At 54.1% G+C, this 16,880-nt stretch overlaps 1 protein-coding gene across 1 annotated transcript; it reads left to right on the top strand.

Moving 5' to 3' along the window:
- Positions 1-2,527: 2,527 nt before the first annotated feature.
- Positions 2,528-16,133, top strand: CCDC9 (coiled-coil domain containing 9). Its single transcript, XM_035118521.3, has 14 exons — positions 2,528-2,770; positions 2,952-3,056; positions 3,651-3,806; positions 3,914-4,171; positions 4,253-4,336; positions 4,454-4,633; positions 5,872-6,071; positions 6,816-6,862; positions 9,019-9,157; positions 9,306-9,399; positions 10,941-11,298; positions 11,486-11,668; positions 11,766-11,830; positions 15,552-16,133. Exons 1-14 carry the CDS (start codon positions 2,528-2,530, stop codon positions 15,570-15,572), a joined length of 2,133 nt encoding a protein of 710 aa, XP_034974412.3. The 3' UTR covers positions 15,573-16,133.
- Positions 16,134-16,880: the final 747 nt, after the last annotated feature.

Here is a 16,880-nt window from a genome sequence, read left to right as displayed (position 1 = left end):
CTCCAGCTGTTTTGGGACTACAGCTCCCATCATCCCTAGCTAACAGGACCAGTGGTCAGGGATGATGGGACCTGTAGTCCCAAAACAGCCGGAGGGCTGAGTTTGGCCACCACTGCTCTAACCACTACATCACATTGCCTCTCGTATAATGATGTTGCTTACTGATGTGCCACAGGTGTCCCGCTTCCCAGAACTCCATGGAATATGGGGGGGGGGGAATCTCCGGCGCACTTTCTTGGTGGGGGTGGGGGAGCAGATCAGGTGGCAGCCAAGAAAAGCGGCCTGCGCCAGCCTCTCCGCCAGCCGCCTTGCCCTGGCGCAGAAGGAATCCTTGCCGGCGGATGCTGCCATCTTGTGGTCTGGAAAGGCAGCGCCAGGCAAGACTCACCTGGGAGTGTTGTTAATATTATTTGATTTTAATAATAATAACAATAACAATAATTTTTTCCAGCCACTCTGGGCAGCTCCCATCCCAAACAGAATATTAAAAGCACAATAAAACATCAAACATTAAAAACTTCCCTAAATGTCACCCTTTATCACACGCTCAGGGCGGTTGACAGGATAAAATACAAGGTAATACACAAGTAAACAGTTAAAATGAAAACAACAAAACAACAACACCCCCTTCCCACAAACACATTTAAAAGGCTGGAGAATATTAATCAGCCCAAGGCATGGTTGAAGAGGAACGTTTTGCCTGGCGCCTAAAAATGTATTGTTATTATTATTATTTTGGGTTAGGACATTGTGGTTCTAAAAATATATAATTTGGGGTTTAGGACATTGTGGTTCTTTTCTGGGCCACGCTTTCAGAATAAAAATTTGCTTGTGCCACACCAACTTTTTTATTGATAAGAAAATGAAACGGAACAACTGCTTTATAATACTATTCCTGGGACATCCAGAAATTATAGAACATTGCAGCTACCTAAGAATGTGATTCATTCCCCAAATATATTGATAAAGGGATCTTCCCCAGTGCTGTGTTTGATCACAACCAGGGTTGTCCTCAGTCTCACTTGATCCTTTTGCTCCCCTTTTGAAAAGACATCTGGCCATATTTTTCAAATAAAGAAAAATATTTTGATGCTAGACTGTACAGCACTAAAATCTTTAAATGTTTCTTTGTTCTGGGATTCTCCTGCCACACTTGCCATATTCCCTGCCACGCCAGTGTGACGCAGTCAAACCTTTGAGAGCCACTGGCTCGTTTATTTGTGCCCATGCTCCCTTCCACCACTTTGGATGAATTACAGTATTGTTATGTTTATTATTGAGAGCATTTTCCCCCTGCTCCTTTTCAGCCGAAAAAGCTTCCGGAACAGTTAAAAATGAAGTCAAAACAAGATGCTCCCTGCATTGTGGGCTTACAATCTAAAACGCAACCACACAAAGAAACAACGGCATACAAGGAAAAAGGAACTGGGAGGGAAGAGGAAAATCTTTTAAAACAATCTATGGCTTCTTAAATGTGACTGGGGAGGTGGCGGTTCATTGCTTTTTGTTATTATGTTTTTATGTTGACAACCACCCTGTGACCTTCGGATGATAGGCAGTATTTAAATTTAATAAATACATGAACAATTACAATAAGGTAAAGGGACCCCTGACCATTTGGTCCAGTCGTGACCGACTCTGGGGTTGCGCGCTCATCTCGCATTATTGGCCGAGGGAGCCAGCGTATAGCTTCCAGGTCATGTGGCCAGCATGACAAAGGCGCTTCTGGCAAACCAGAGCAGCACATGGAAACGCCGTTTACCTTCCCGCTGTAGCGGTTCCTATTCATCTACTTGCATTCTGACGTGCTTTCGAACTGCTAGGTTGGCAGGAGCTGGGACCGAGCAACGGGAGCTCACCCCGTCGCAGGGATTCGAACTGCCGACCTTCTGATCAGCAAGCCCTAGGCTCAGTGGTTTAACCACAGCGCCACCTGGGTCCCTACAATGAATCAAAGCAAAATCTCTGGCATAAATTTCGAAAGGGCTGTCCCCACAATGACCAGTTTGCCCAGTTTTGTTGTGAAACTAATGCAACGGAGGAGCCCCGCTGCTCCCCACCGCTGACTCCCTCGGAAGGCGGGGCGGGGACTCTCCTTCCGCGGAGGTTTCGGATGCGCACCAGTCTGAGATTCTTGCCTTGCAGGGGGTTGGGCTGGATGACCCTCGGGGTCCCTTTCCAACTCTCCATATCTAAGGTTGCTCTCAACACCACTCCTGAGAGGTCGGTCGACACTTCTGCCCCCTGAGGCCGAGGTGAGGCCACTGAGGCTGCGACCGATCCGCCCACGTTGGACGGGCGCCGGTCCCAGGATCGCGGCTCCTTTGCAGCAGCGAGCGCTCCAAAGCCGAGGGAGAAGCTCCTCGCCCAAACCCAGCGCCTGCTGCCCCCCAACCTCGCTGCGGGGCTCCCCCCTCTGCACCCCATCAGCAGCTCCGAGCCTAGGCGCAGGGGACGCGGAGGATCGCGCGCGGGAAGGTGCGCAGCGCAGCCTCCGCGCCTTTCTGCGCAGCCGCCTGTTCCGGGAATGGGGAGGGTGGAGCGGGAATCACGTGACGAGCCCCTTCCCCCCCCGCCCGTGGGAAGGAAGCGGAAGAGGGACCCACGTGGGGGCGGGGAGGGCGGAGCAGAAGAATTTCCGCGTCTCCTGGCGGAGGAGGGCGGCAGAGCTCGGACGCCTGGGTTCCCCAGACGGGCGGAGGCGCGGACCTCGGACGGTCAGGTCCCTTCTCCGGACGCGGCGTCTCCGGACGCCCTTTCGAGCGCGATGGTAAGGCGGAGGAAGGGCGGGGGGGGGAGAGCGGCGCCTTCGCCGCCGAGGCTCCTGCGGGCCGGACCAGCGCCTGTCCCGGGCCAGGCCGGCGCCTCCGCGTCGTCTCGCCCTCCCCGACGGGGCGCAGCCGGAGGAGGAGGAGGAGCCCCCTGAACTATCTTTCTCTCCCCCCGCCCAGTCCGCTTCCTTAGACCTGAAGTCGAAGGAGGAGAAAGACGCCGAGCTGGACAAGCGAATCGAAGCCCTGCGGCGCAAGAACCAGGCGCTCATCAAGCGCTACCAGGTGGGCCGTGTAGACGCAGCAGCTGGATCCGGATTAAGGGGCATCGCCTGGGCGGGTGGGGCGGACAGGGGAGTCTGGCTCTCTGCACGTGCACAGAGTCCCTCGGGCGGCTAATCCGGGCGGGAGGAAGAGGCGTTGTCCGGCTAAGCTGCTTAGCGAGGCCCAGGCGCCTTTGCTTCGCTTGACCTTGCCAGGGGCAGCCATGCAATGGCAGAGCTGGAAGGGGACCCCAGGGGTCCTCTAGCCGAACCCCCCCTGCAAATTGCACAGCAGTCGTGCCTAAAAAAATCCCCAGGGACGGGGGGGGGCACGGCCCCTCTGCTTCAAGGCTTCCTGAGAAGGGGAGTCTACCACCTTCCAAGATCATGCAGAGATATGGAGGTCATCTAGCCCAACCCCCCTGGCAGGGAACACAGTTCAAGAACCCCTGGCCGGAAATGCCTTCCAAGGGAGCCCCTCCCCCCGGACTCTTCTTCTCCCTCCGAAGATGCAGAAAAGCAGCTGTGGAGGGGGGTCCCCCAAGAGGCCTGTGATTTCTTGGGGGTGGGCTGCTTGCCTCCCCACCTAATGCACTTTTCTCTCTCCCCCCCCCAGGAGATAGAAGAAGACCGCAAGAAGGCCGAGCAGGAAGGCATTGCCGTGACAGGGGTCCATCGCCACCCCCGCTCTGCGGAGGGGGAGGGCCCAGAGCGCCGACGGGGGGAACTGGATGCCCCCACCCTGACGGTGCAGGTCTTGCTGTCCCCGGAGGTGAGGGCTGCGTGGGTGCTGTGGGGGGGGAGGCAGAAGGGTGGGGGGCATGGCTAGGGAGGGGGGGCAAGGGGGCTCCTCCATCACCCTTTTCTGTCTCCCCACAGGAGAAGCGCCGGGTCAGCAGCGACAGGAAGCCCTTCCGCTCCAGCCCAGCCACCCCCTGGGGCTCCGTCCGAGGCACCCCCTACCCTGGCCCCCGCTCCCCACGAGCTGAGGGACCCCCGGAGCAGCCCCGATGGGAAGGGGCCGGCCCGGATGGCCCAGGGGCCAGCAAGCGGGGGAGAGGGCGAGGGGTCCGCGGACAAAGGGAGAGGGGCCGGGGGGGCCCTGCTGGCGACGCCGGGCCTGACCGGAGGTCTAAGGTGAGGGGTCTCGGGCCTTGGGAGGGGGGTGGGAAGTGGGGAGACCGGACCGCCCTCTCTGAGCCCCTCTATCTTGAGCAGGAATGGGAAGAGCGTCGCCGGCAAAACATTGAAAAGATGAACGAGGAAATGGAGAAGATTGCAGAGTACGAACGCAGTCAACGGGTGAGTCTGGGGGGTGGGGAGGGGAGGGGGCTTGTGCTGTCGGGAGGTGGGATCCGTATGGGCAATGAGCCTCTGGCCTGGCCTGGACCTGGGGGTCTCCCCCCTCTCTCTTCCCAGCAGGACGGTGCCCAGGAGAAGAATCCCGTCCGGAACTTCCTGGATGACCCTCGGCGCAGTGGCGCCTTTGCCGAGACTGACCGGCGGGAGGGCAGCCGGCGCCACGTCCGCAATTGGGGGGGCGCTGACTTTGAGAAGGTCAAGACGGGCATTGAGCAGGGCAAGCAGTGGTCGCCCCCGGTATGTGGCCTAATTCTTTCATTGAAATTCTACTCAATGTTGATCCAGAGTAGATTTCAGTGGAGTGAGCAGAGTGACAACTTAAACACGTTGCAGGATCCTCCCAAAATAGACCAGAGGCCATTGTATTTCATCCAGAAGAGCTTTGCTGCTACTGAAGGCAAATGAGCACAATGGTCACAAATCCAAAACATTCAGGATTGGCCCTGTCCATAAGAAATCCAGTTTGCAGCAGACTTAACTTAAACTTGCCATAACTTATAATAAGTCTTAACACTAAGCATACTCTGTACAGTTGTAACTTGGTTCTCAAATGCCTTGGTACTCGTATGCTTTGGCTCCCAAATGCCGAAGACTAGGTTTTTTTTAATTGAAAAACTACATTCCAAATTGTGGGTCAATTTATACACGGATACAATCTCCCATCATTTTCTCAATTTGGAGTCCCCCCCCCAAATAGGAGGGACATGGAGGCGTGTTATACACGGAAAAAATGGTAAGTGTTCTGGTTTTCGAACGTTTTTTTGGAAGTCGAACATCCAGCGTGGCTTCTGCTCGAGTGCAGGAAGCTCCTGTAGCCACTCAGAAGCCGCACCTTGGTTTTTGAATGGTTTTGGGAGTCGAACGGACTCCTGGAACGGATTAATTTTGAGAACCAAGTTTCCACTGTACGGAACACCACCCCAGAAGGAAAGGAGCTGCCGGGAGGCGGAGAGAATGTGTTTCTGCCCCAGGGATGTGTATGTGCCATGTGGCCCCCTGGCCCTCTGTGGGGCCCCTCCCTTCATTGGCCCTGGTTCATGCTCTCAGCAGGGGCATTTGGCCGCCATGGAAGTCTTCCTGGTCAGCTGCCGGGGGGGGGGGAGATGTCTGAAAGTAAAATGGGCATCTGATGTTGTGCCCGCTTTCGACCCCACCCGTGGCATGCGGCCCTTGGGAGATGCGACCCCCAGAAAAGGAATGTGGCCCTCTCCAGGGAATGGTTCCCTGCCCTGGAATGAAGGGGTCTGGCTCGGTGCCCCAGACCCCCATTTGCAGCTCTCCTGGTTTTGGGGGCTGCATCTTTGCAGCAAAGGGTTCCCTCCACCCATCTGCTCCTCTTTGCCCTTGGTACCTGATCTCCCTTTCTCCATCTAGAATCATAGAACTTTAGAGTGGGTCCCCCCAAGGGTCATCCAGCCCAACCCCGGGCAGCGCAGGGGTCTGACCTCTGCTTGAGAACTGGCTCTCCCCGGCAGGGTCGTGGTGGTGCCCGGCGCCGGGGGGTTCCGGTTGCGTCCGATTTGGACATGACACTCTCCATGACGGGCCGGGAGCGTGCCGAGTACGTCCGGTGGAAGCAGGAGCGGGAGCAGATTGACCAGGAGCGCCTGGCCAGGCACAGGCAGCCCACGGGGGAGTGGCGCCGCGAGTGGGACGCACAGAAGATGGAGGACGCGTAAGTTGGGGGGCAGGGGGCACGGGAGGAGGGGCTTTCCTGGGAGGGGGAATCCTGGTCTGGCGGGTGGGGGGCAGATTGGACTCTCACTTTCAGTGGGGGGACGGGACTGGGTGACCCTGGGCACCACTCACTTGCAGAGCAGGGAATGCAAGGGGAGGGGGGGCCCTTTAGTTACCTGTTTCATAATATTATAATTAAAAAATAAAGCTCCAAAGCAGTTTACAAAGCAATAAAATCATCCCTAAGAAAAAACCAGCGATTAAACATTGCAGAAGGCAAAGAAGATTCCTTGCGATCTCCACTTGGAAGTGGGGGGGGGGGATTGGCTGGGCAGAAGCGCCTTTTTGGAGGGGTTTGGTGCCTTCCAAGTTGCAGGGAACCAGGCAGAGGGCCTTCTCGGTAGTTGCACCCGCCCCGTGGAACGCCCTCCCATCGGATGTCAAAGAGAAAAACAGCTACCAGATTTTTAGAAGACATCTGAAGGCAGCCCTGTTTAGGGAGGCTTTTAATGTTTAATCGATTATTTTATTTTTTTGTTGGAAGCCGCCCAGAGTGGCTGGGGAAACCCAGCCAGATGGGTGGGGTATAAATAATAAAATGTTATTGTTATTGTTATTGTATTCCAAGGGCTCTGAGCAGCCTCCTAGAATCACAGAATTTGGACCCCCAAGGGTCATCCAGCCCAACCCAACCCCTGGCTGATCCTCCTCACTGTCCTCCTCCCCCCTTTCCCTTTCCCAGGTTTAAAGAGGGTGCCAAGCCCAGCGGTCCAGGTGGTGGCAGGCATGGTAAGGAGAATTTTTGAAGGGGCTTTGGGGCGACCCTCTGGGCGGGCTCCTGGGTCCAGACCCGTGCGACGAGCTTAGGTGCTTCAGGCACCGCTCACGCTGAGGTTCCCGCTCTCACTTAAATATATAATAATACACTAGTCTCAGATCTCCACCCTGGGCCCCCTTTCCCCCTCTGCTTCCTCAAGGACCCGCTGCACACTCTGCTCCGCTTCAGGACAGATGTATCCTTCCCCTTTCTTGCTTTCCTTTGATCTCACTGGAGGTCTCTAAGCAGAGGTTGGGTGGCCACCTGTCTTGCCTGCGTTTCAAGGGGTTGGCTGGCTGATCCTCGGTTCCCTTCCAACTCTCCCATCCTAGGGGGATTCCTGCCTCCTGCAGACCCTTTTCCCTGCCAGCTCCTTCTCCTGTTTCTGGCCAAGGGGGGGAGCAGCTCAGAGGCCAGCCAGGAGGGCCCCCCCCCAAAATGAATCTCCTCCTCTGGGCGTGCCCGGGGCTCCTCCAGGACTCCTGCTTTGGGGAGAGGGAGAGAAGGGGGCGCTTAGGGGGCACGGCTTGGCAAGGGTTAAGAGCTGCATTCCTAGAGGGGACAGGAAGTCAAGACTGGAGGGGCAGGTCCTCCAGAGCAACAGCCCCTCCCTTCCAGCCAAGTTCCTATAGGGCAGGCCTATCCAACTCCCAAGAGACTGTGATCTACTCCCAGTATTAAAAAACTGCCAGTGATCTATCTATTGTCATTGGAGGGAGGAGGAGCGTGTGTGGGGTGGGTGGATCGCCCAGTGTTGTTGAGCTTTTGGGGGGAAGATTGCACAGAGTTTTTTAGCTCCCCCCCCATTACTTTTTGTGCATGGTAAGGATCCTGTGACCTACCAGGATCAGCTGGGGATCTGCTGGTTGTACATCCCTGTTCTATGGCACCTCCCCACCCAACAGGCTCAACAACTCTGGGCAGTCTCCCCTCATCTTGTCACAGTATATTTGTTTATTATCCCGTATTAAATTGCCGCGTTGGCTCTTTGCAATAAACTCGTGGTTTTTGGGTTGCGGTTTGGGCACTCGGTCTGTAAAAGGTTCGTCACCCCGGTCTATATGGAGACATCAGTCTCGGCGTTTCCCGCCTTTTGCTACAGTTCTTGCAGGGACGCATCCTGCCTTTGTTCCCCAAGGAACTGGGAACTATTCTGACCCCCAGTTTGTAAATTCACAGTTTCTTCTTCTGCCTCTGGGGTTTCTGCTTGCGAGGTTTCTGTCAAGGCTGCCTGCAACTCCGAGGCTTCTGGTCTCCCCCTTGTGACCACTTTTATTTCTTGAACCTGCCGGGCTAAATCCTTCCCTATGAGAATCGGATATTCCATTTTTCCCAGATCCCGAATCTGTACTCCCTTTAAAGTCCTGGTACTGAATGGGCACCTTAGCAAGTTTGGCCTCAAACTTCCACTCCTGTGTCCCTTAATCCTTTAAAGACTTCTTTATTTATGACAGAGGTCACCAATCTAAGGCCCATGGGCCAGAAGCAGCCCGGGAGGGTTGCTTAACCGGTGCATGAGCCACCCCCGAACCAAGCCACCTGTTCGGTGAGTCCCCACGCGCTGCGCTAAACCGGCACAGCGTGGCGCGGGGACTCTCTTCCGTGGCTCCAGAAATTGCTTCTGCGCATGCCCAGATGCCGGAAATTGTGCCTGTGCATGTCCGCAGCTCTGGAAATCGCTTTTGTGCAGGCACAATTTTCGGCGTCTGGGCATGCTCAGAAGCGATTTCCGGTGCTGCAGACATGCGCAGGTGCAATGTTCGGCGTCGTGCTGCGCTGGTCTGACCCACTGAGAATCTCCGCAGGAGTGATCCGGCCCATGCTCAGTAAGCCTTGCCGACTCCTGATTTATGGTAACAGTCTCCTATAAACACACTTTATATTTCAGCCTGACTCCTATTCTATCTCCCTCCCCAACTCCCAACCTCCCTCCTCAACCACCTCCACTCAACTAACTCTCTCCCTCTAAAGCCTCTCTTTTTGAACCCTCCCTCCTGGAACCACGGCCAATCAGAGGCTGCCGTTCTTTAACCATTTGCTGGCAGGAGAACCATCACAATCCAGAGGCAGCCCTCCTTGGCTGCTCTCTGCCCTCCTGATTCCTTCCTTCCTTCCTCTTCCCCTACAGATGAGCCCAGGCGGCCCCCCAAACCCCCCACTTTCGGGCAGTTCCTGGCTGAACCGCAGCCGGAGCGACGCAGGAAGGGCCGTGGCCGCGGAGCAGGCAGGCGAGGAGGAGGGGGAGCGGGACCCCCCAAGCCCTACAGGTGAGGCTGGTCTCTGCGAAGATCCGGAGATCCGTGGGGCGGACCCAGGACACCCCCTGCTTCTCCCCCTGGGGGTGGTGGGGGGTGGCACCTCCGTCCTGGTTCAGCTATCGGGGCGAGTCTTAACTCTGGGTCTCTCTCCTGCCAGCATGCATGATGATCGCTGGGAGGGGCAAGAGGAGGAGCCGGCGGCAGATCGAGCCCCAGAGCAGGAGGAGGCAGGCAGGGCTGCTGCCCAGCAGGTCAGATGGGTGGGGAGGGATTTTTGGGGGTGGGGTCTTGGTCTTTCACCGGCTTCCCCTAAAGAGTGGCTCTCAAACTCTTTTCTCTTCAGAATAAAAATCGTTTTGGCTCCCAAATGCCGCAAAAACCCGGAAGTGACTGTTCCGGTTTGCGAACTATTTTTGGAAGCCGACTGTCCGACGGGGCTTCCTATTGGCTGCAGGAGCTTCCTGCAGCCAATCGGAAGCTGTGATTTGGTTTCCGAACATTCTGAAAGTCAAACAGACTTCCGGAACGGATTCTGTTCGACTTCCGAGGTCGGACTGTAGACTACACTGCACTGAAATGCTGAAATGTTTCTCTGCTTGCTCTTGACTCTTCCTGCCACGTACTTGGAGAGCCAGTGTCCTAAAGTGAAAACGACATCTCTCGATCGTTGTCGCTGCCACTAAGCAGCACAGGACCATGGAAAGACAGGACTGTTGGGGCTGGAAGGGATCCCAAGGTGCCATCTAGTCCACCCCCTGCAAGGTAGGAATCTCAGCTGAAGCATCCGTGGCTGATGGCTGTCCAACCTCCACTTAAAAACCTCTGAGGAAGGAGTTATTATTATTAATTATTATTATTATTATTATTATACCTTCCCATCTGGCTAGGTTTCCCCTTCCAACGCCATCAACTAACGTTGAGTCAGAATTTTGCCATTTCTGCCATGAATGCTTTAGTAAATATTCCTGTATTGTAGGGGGTTGGGCTGGATGACCGCTGGGGGACCCTTTCCGGCTCTACAGTTCTGTGCTTTACGAATTTGAAGCCATGGGTTCAGGTCCTGAAATAAACGATAAATTGCAAGAACTCAGGCCACAAGAAGATGGATTTCAAATAAATCTTCACAAGGTTTAATTGATGTGATGCGGAGTTTAAATAGGAATCAATCCCAATATTGAAGGCAAATTAAGGTAAATTCCAGTAAAAATCAGGACATGGCCCTGTTTCGACTATTCTTCGTCAGCTGGAATATTGAGAAATTTGAAATAAATCTTAGAATAATTCTCCTTATAATAAAAATTCATTCAGATCTCTAAACATAAAGTTTTATCATATGTAAAAGACAGAGACTATGTTTAAATGAACATAACAGGTATATCTGTGAGTAACTAACCTTACATCAAACTTACATTCTGTTTTCTAAATAAAGAGTTAAATTGCTTATAGTGTACAAAAATAGCTTGTCTGTGCTTTAAATGATAAACCATCTTAAAATAATAATCCTTATTTCAGGAATACATGTAATTTTCTAAAGACAAAGTTATATTACTTATAATAAACAGAGGTAGCTTATCAAAGATTCACAGGTCAAAGTGTACCAAGTATGTTTGCCTTGCTAGCTCAAATTGTTTGTAGCATTTAAATGAAAGAGGAAATGAGGTTGTAGCAAAATGAAAGAGACAGTAGAATGGGTTCAGGTCCTGCCTTCGGTGCCCTTTTTGGCCTCTCTATGTGGTTCTTTGAAGTGTTCGGCCTTGGCCCGCTGACCCCTGGCGTTGTCCTCCTTCTGCAGGTGGGGCCCCCCACCTCCCCCAGCCCCAGGGAGAAGGAGGAAGAGGAGGAGGAGGAGGAAGACCAGTGGGAGGACGTCAGCGAGGGAGAAGAGGAGGAGGCCGAAGGCAGCGGCAGCCAAGGCCTCTCTGCTGAGGAGCCGGAGGACGGCGAAGGGCCTGGCTTGCCTCCCCGGCCCCCGGGGCGAAATGGCCAACTCTCTCTGACCATGCCTGCCCCTGATGCAGAGACCCCCAGCGCAGAGGGGAAGCCGCTCACCCCCTTCTCGCCGGCCGAGGGCTACTGCCCCGTCTCCGACTGGGGAGAGGAGATGGAGCTGAGTTCCCCCCAGGCCAACCCCACCCAGAATCCCCTGGCAGGTGAGGAGCCAGGAGGGATGGGGTGGGGGGTCCGGTTCTGGGATCCTGGGTCCCAGGCCCTGCTGTTTCCATGGGTCAGAACTCGGTCTGGGTCCTCCCAGCGCATAAAGTAACTGAGGGGGCTGGGAAATCCTCTCTCTCCCCCTCCAGCTTGTGCAGCCATTGCTTCTTCCTTCTCGTTTTGCAGGGATGAAGGCCTCAGACCCTCCAGCCAAGCAGGGCTCCCCCCAAGCAGAAGGGGCGGCCCCTCCTGGACCCATAGCGGCCCCCTCAACTGTGGCAAGAGAGGAGAAGGAAGAGGAGGACCCCGAAGTCGTGACCCCCGGAGGAGGAGGAGGAGGAGAGGCTGCCCAGGAGCTTGGAGAGCCAGGTGCTGCGAGGGGCAAGCGAGGACCCCCCCCCCACTCCTCTCTGCCAGACATGGCTCTCCCTGGGGGACTGAAGCCCTTTCCTCTCTCTCCCCCCAGGCGCTGCTATGGATCAGGGTCCGGCAGCTGCGTCCGGCGCGGTGGAGATCACCGGTTTCCAGCGGGTGCGTTTCTGTAAGCTGCCCCCCAGTGGGCTCTAGCGGCAGCCCTCCCTGCGGGGCGGCCCTGGCATGGGGAGCGAGGACCTCTGTCTCCCTGCCCTGGCTCTGCAGCGCCACCTCCTGGCTGCTCCCTCTTCTAGCCCCCCCTTGCATGCACACCCGTCCTCCTCTCTGCATGGCTGGCCTGATCGCCCACTTCCTAGCAGCAGTGCCTCTCTGAGGTTTCAGGCTGGGGGGGCGGGGGTCTCTCCCAGCCCCACCCGCAGATGCTGTCGTTTGAGGGCCAAAACTATGGACTTTCTGTCTGCAGGGAAGGAGCTCTGCCCCAAACGGTGGCCCCCCGTGGGCTGTTGTTTTAGGGGGTCTGCATCACCCTCCTCCCTGGGCATTAAAGGCAAGGCCCCCCATGGGCACAGCTGAGCGGCTCGGGGGGGGGCGTTCCTGAAGTGGCTCTTTTGTGCATTATTTATTTCGTTTCTATACCGCTTTATATACCGTTTTAATGAAACAATCTAGAATCAAACATTTCTGAAGAAAGTCAAATGATATGTTGCATCTTTTCAGATTACGGACGCGCCCAACCCGGAAGTCCCGGAACGGGTTATTTTCGGTTTCGGCGCATCCGTAACCTGCGCACATGCGCAGAAGCGCCACATTGCATCGCGCATGCGCAGATGCGGCACTTTATGTTGCGGCCTTTTCATGTTGCGAACGGGCCGCCGGAACGGATCCCGTTCGCAACATGAGGTTCCACTATATACAGTCAAAGCAACATGCCGTATTTTTCGTGTATAAGATGACCCCTATTTTTTGAGCCCAAAATTAAGAAATAAATTTATTTATATATTTAATTGCAGCATTCCATGTATAAGACAACCCCCAATTTTAACTTGAAACTTTTGGGGGGAAATATAGTCTTATATACGGAAAGAAAACTAAAATATTATCTTAAAGATATCAAAATAAAACATTACAAAGGAGGTGAACTACTACACATATTTGACACAAACCAAGTTAACATTTTTTTAATAAAATACTTTCTTTAAAAAAACATTGCTAAGTGAAGTCAGATATAAAATGCACACTTAAAACAGCATGATTAACAAGGGGGGGGGGAATTCCCCTCGGAATGAGGGGAATTTTGCTCCTTCCCTTCCCTGGCAACATTCAACCGGCCTAGGAAATGGGCACAGCTGCCTTTCTGCTGGGCCAGGAACGCAGAGTGCTCCCCTCTCCCCCCCCCCGAGCCCCTGGGTGCAAAGAGGCTGGCCAGAGCTGGTGGGAGTGAGTGGGGTTCAAAGTGAGGAGGGGCTGCAATTCTGGGAAAGAAGGGCAGAACAGGAGGAGGCTGGAGAGTCCCTGTAGGAATTCCCCCAGTCCTTCCCTGGTGGAATCCTGGCCGCAATTATTTAAAGCAATTATTTAAAGCGGGGAGGAAGTAGATTCTTAAGACACACAAATAGGAAACCACATTCAGGGATTGCATCGTATTTATTTTTATTAACCCCAAGGAGCTCAAGATGGGTTCCCCTTCGCCCCATTTAATCCCCACAACAACCCAGCTGAGGTAGGCTGAAAGAGTGAGGCCCGCCTCCCCCCGTGAGCCTCAGAGGTGGAGGAGGGATCTCTAATTTGGTCCACAAGGTCCTAGTCCTCATGTAATCCTCACGACGACCTTGTGAGGTGGGTTGGGACAGAGGCAGTGACTGGCCCAAGGTCGCGCCCAACCAGCTTCCTGGCCGGGGGGGGGGGATTTGAATTTTGGTTGTCTAGATTCTACCCTGACGCTTGGAAGGGGGGGCTGGCCAGAAGCCCCTTTGTGGGGAGGGGCTTGGTGCATTCCAAGGGCTCTGAGCAGCCTCATAGAATCACAGAATCGTAGGGTTGGCAGGGATCCCCAGGGGTCATCTAGCCAAACCCCCTGCTAAATCCAGGTCTCCTCCAACCTTTTAGTGTTGACATGCAATAATTTCACAATTATCTGTCTATGTGTTTCTAATAGTATCACCAAATCAGTAATTTTTGATATAAATGTAAAAACTACTCTGAAAATTTATTATTCCAAAAGTGAAACCTTCATCTCATCTGGTTGTAAATATTAAGATTATACCAGCAAGAATGAGTCTTTCTGTAAAATTTTTTGATTTAAATCAAGTCTTACTGACTTGTGATTTAAATCAATTTGATTTAAATCAAATCCACCCTGAGCAATGCTTCTGAAGACCCGTTGCTGAGAGCCGCAGGAAGGGAGAGTGTTGGGTCTTGTGGTCAAATCCTGGCTGCAGGTTTCCCATTGGGGCACCTGGTTGGCCGTTATAAGAACAGGAGGCTGGCCCAGATCCGGCAGCCAGGCTCTTCTGATATGCTAATAGAACCTCCAGGTCCAGAGGCAGTCTATCTTGGTTCCTAGGCTCTATGGGGCATTTAGCCACTGCGAGGGCTGCATGCTGGACCAGCTGGGCCAAGGGCCTGATCCTGCAGGCTGTTCTTTGGGGGGGGGGCAGGAGCTACATATCGTTGCTGGTTGGGGAAAAGTGCTTGTCTGTTTCTCTGCTTCTGTTTGCAGCATTAAACCTTTTCTCTTTCTCTCTGACGCTTCTCTTTGGGCTCTTCTCCTCTTCTATGCATGCAGCCCCCACTGCCTTGGGGTGACCCCCCCCCCTGCTTCTCTGTCTCATGATTTGCCAGCTGGGTTGATTAATGGGCTGTGGCAGAGGGGAGACCCCCTCCAGTAGGAGTTTCTTTGGGGGGGGGCAGAGAGCAAAGGGATGCTGCTGCATGTTTGGGAAGGGGAAGGCAGTTGCCTTGGGCCCGATGGGATGTTCCTCTCCTCAGTTACAACTGCGTTGTGGGGGTTGGACTGGATGACCCCCCAGTGTCCCACCCAGCCCTGCAATTCCATGTTTCTTCAGCTGTGCAGTTGGCCTGTTTAAACGGGGATGCTGCCCTCTGCTGGGAAAGCAGGGCACTGCAAGACAAGCCCATTCAGGTCATACTTATTAGCCTGCAGGAGGATAATGCTTATTATTACGGTATTATTATATTTTATTTTTATTCCCCACCCATCTGGCTCCCAACAGAATTAATGATAATACTTTTTACCTGGGAAGAGGAAGTGGCCATTGTTTCTTGCACCTGATTTTCAAGATTATTTGGCTTTGGCAAGAGCAGAGAGCAGGGCTTCCTCTTCAAAAAATTTCCGCAAAGACCCACAGGGGATTGAGAGACTTCAATGGCTCTTGAGAATTCTTTTGGCGTTTTTGCCGCTGGTTTGTAGAATTGTGGGCTTAGAAGGTGCCCATAGTCCATCTTGCCCCGAACCTCCTGCAATGCAGAAATCCCTGGCAGGTGGCTTGCTCCATTTCCAGCCTTTCAGATATTTGAAGAAGGCTCTCGTATCATGATTATTTCATTATTCACTTTTGGCGTGGGCTGCTTATTTTGGGCCCGTCCCAATCAAAACAAAGCACGAACTCCCAGCGAGACTAAAACGCATGTTAAATTTCAAGGCAAGAGCTAAGAAACACCAAATGGCGTGCTGGTGTTTTTTGTTTGTTTGTTTGTTTTAATGGGTCGCTTCATCTCCACTGGCCCATCCCTTCTCTGCCTGGCTCACCTGCGCCCAGGTGTGTGCACGTGTGTGCGCATGTCGGGAAGGGTCTCGGGTGGGGCCTGTCCTCCCCTCCTGCTTGTGACTGACTCTCTTTCCCTCCCGTCCCCCCAGGAGCAGACGGAGGAAGCCTGAGGCCCAGGAGGACATTACCTGTCGCTCTGATCACCAAGGGGTTGTGGGGCAGATCCTGAGAGTTTGGAGCCAGAGCAGCTTCCTCCATGGAGGGGGTGGGATCTGGAGCCCTCCCCCCCCTCCTGCTTGGACCACTCCCTTGCACAGCCTCCAATGAGTGGGGGGACGCCAGCCCCTGCCCTTCCCTGCACCAATCAATGCCTTTTGCTGCTGTTCACGCAAGTCAACCTGGCAGGCGGGGAAAGTGCCCCCCCTCCACCTGCATGTGACCCCTGCCAGATGAGGCAACATTTTTCAGGGGGAGGATTTGCTTTGCACCCCTTGCAGTCCCTGTCATCGTTCCCCCTTCTGTGCATCGCTCTTTATGCCATTTCCAGGATTGGGGGGCTCTGAGGGTGGGGAGAGCAAGGCCTCCAGTCTGGCACGGGGTAGCAGCGGCAGCAGCAGCTCCTTGTATATCAGGAGGGGCTGCCCCCTCTGCTGGAGTGAGGGCTGTCTGTGGGGCTGCCCCATATCATGTGCAAATGAAAGGGTTTCCTGTCAATAAAGCCTTTCCTGCGATTGCCTGCTTTGTCCTCCCTTGCTAGAGTGAATCTGGGTGTGGGGGTTCTCAGGAGGGAGGGGTCTTCCTCTCCAGGGGTTGGGGTGAGGGTGTCGTCGGATGCCTTGGGCTGGATTCAGTGTGTCCTCTTTTTAAATAGTTACTGCATCTCTTGGGTAGGAAACTGTAGGGTGAGAATCTCCCCAAGTATGGCTATGGGCTCACTGGCCGCTCTGAGACTTAGAAAGGCTGCAAGGTCCAGCCCCCTATTTTCCCTAGGAGAGGGGCTGGAAGGTGCCTGTAGGAAGCCCACCCAGCTGCAACTTGCCCTTCCCTCCCCCCCTGCTTTCCAGTGGTAGAGTAGATCTGAGCATGGAGGTTCTACCTTAGCCGCTGCAGGTAGGCAACCCCTCCCAAGGGCTCTCTCCTGACCCACTAAGGGAGATGATAACACAGTAGAAGTCTAAACAGCAACAAAAACTGTGGAGTTGGAAGGGACCCAAAGGGCCATCTAGTTCAACCCCCTCTTGCAATGCAGGAATCTCAGCTAAAGCATCCTTGACCATCCAACCTCTGCTTAAAAACCTCCAAGGAAGGAGAGGCCACCGTTGTCTGTTCCCCTCCCGAAGGGCTCTTCCCATCAGAAAGTTCTTCCCGATCTTGAGTCGGAATCTCCTTCCTTGTAACTAGAAAACATGGGTTCGAGCCCTACCCTCCGAAGCGGGAGAAAACGAGAGCTTCCTCCCTCTTCCATGCGACAGCCCTTG

Source organism: Zootoca vivipara, chromosome 6 (genome assembly GCF_965207765.1).
Source record: "Zootoca vivipara chromosome 6, rZooViv2.hap1.1, whole genome shotgun sequence".
NCBI lineage: Eukaryota > Metazoa > Chordata > Lepidosauria > Squamata > Lacertidae > Zootoca > Zootoca vivipara.
Note: the sequence above shows the minus strand (reverse complement) of the source record. Positions and strands in the feature narration are given on the sequence as shown.